The sequence below is a fragment of the Penaeus monodon genome, chromosome 4 (genome assembly GCF_015228065.2).
Source record: "Penaeus monodon isolate SGIC_2016 chromosome 4, NSTDA_Pmon_1, whole genome shotgun sequence".
Taxonomy (NCBI): domain Eukaryota; kingdom Metazoa; phylum Arthropoda; class Malacostraca; order Decapoda; family Penaeidae; genus Penaeus; species Penaeus monodon.
Genome location: NC_051389.1, coordinates 28,415,029 through 28,416,209, shown reverse-complemented (window position 1 = coordinate 28,416,209; position 1,181 = coordinate 28,415,029). Strand labels below are relative to the sequence as shown.

At 44.0% G+C, this 1,181-nt stretch overlaps 1 protein-coding gene across 1 annotated transcript in view; it reads right to left on the bottom strand.

Moving 5' to 3' along the window:
* LOC119571415 (short-chain dehydrogenase/reductase family 42E member 1-like) overlaps positions 1–860 on the bottom strand; it is an 18,750-nt gene extending 17,890 nt beyond the window's left edge. Inside the window, 3 exon segments of the mRNA XM_037918730.1 lie at positions 243–356; positions 669–768; positions 770–860. Coding sequence (XP_037774658.1) covers positions 243–356; positions 669–768; positions 770–829 — 274 coding nt within the window. The 5' untranslated portion in view covers positions 830–860.
* Between the last annotated feature and the right edge of the window lie 321 nt (positions 861–1,181).

Here is a 1,181-nt window from a genome sequence, read left to right as displayed (position 1 = left end):
GATACTACTACTACTATTAATAATAATAAAAATCATAATGATAAAATTGATAATAATGCGTCTGTATTCATCAAAACTATCTTCTTGTTCGTAGAGCCAACTAAAAAAGCTTAGAATTTTTAGAAAGGAGGATTTAAGGAGTCTTCTCTGCAGGTAACGCGGAGTCAATTATCAAGAAATAATTAACATAATGAATATTTCTACTTGTAAGGCTCCTAAATTTTTCCAGATCCTTGCCTCACCTGTGTGAATCACTGCAGCCGCTCCCTTCATCGCTAGGGTTAGGGAGGTCAGGTCAGTGACGTCACACTTCACGTGCTCCAGTGACCCTTGGGTGACTTCGCCCGTCCAGAAATCTGTGGGACATCGGAAGAAAAGTGAAATACAGGTAAACCAGCAAATGAATAAATCAGTAATAAAAATCATCAGAAAAGTGACTAATTTCCTAGTTAACCGGTGACCAACTGTGTGAGAAATACTCAAGCTAATGAAATGAAATGCAATCACAGCTGAAGAGGAAAGACTAGACCGTGACGTTCCGAGTCTGACGAGACTTTTCCCTTATATGATTTTTATCGTCTGAAGAAGAGTCTAGTTCTCCCCGAAACGTCACGGCTTCCCTTTCTGTTTCGTCTGCGCTGATCCAGGCTTCAGTTCCCAGGACCCACCGTCGGGCAGAGCATCGTGGAGCGCCTCTGGAGCCGTTGTCGCCCACTCAGGGTCGGGGGCAGCCACGTCGAGCAGGACGACCTCGTGGTCCCCCGCGAGCGATGGCCCAGCCCACGTGGTAGCCCACGTACCCCCCGCCGCCCGTCACCACCACCTTCATCGCTCTCTCTCCGCCGCCTCGGCTTCCTTGACCCGCTGGATTTCGTTGAAAATTAATGTTATTAGTAGATTGGTGCACTTTGATATTACTCTGTACTTTCATTAGCTATTTCTTCTTACAGACAGTCCGATAATATACACTTCTCACGCAATGACTACATACGCACAGGGTATCTGCAGGGCCTAGAGGTTGCAGGCCACATAGTCATTTCCCTTCCAACATCCATAATAACACTACCACATATATAGAAAAACAATGAAATATAAAAGTATATTTTTGAACAACAAAGTTACTGACATATGCGTTTAGAAAGATGTGGATAAAAAGTTTGTACCGAGTTTTCTACAACTAA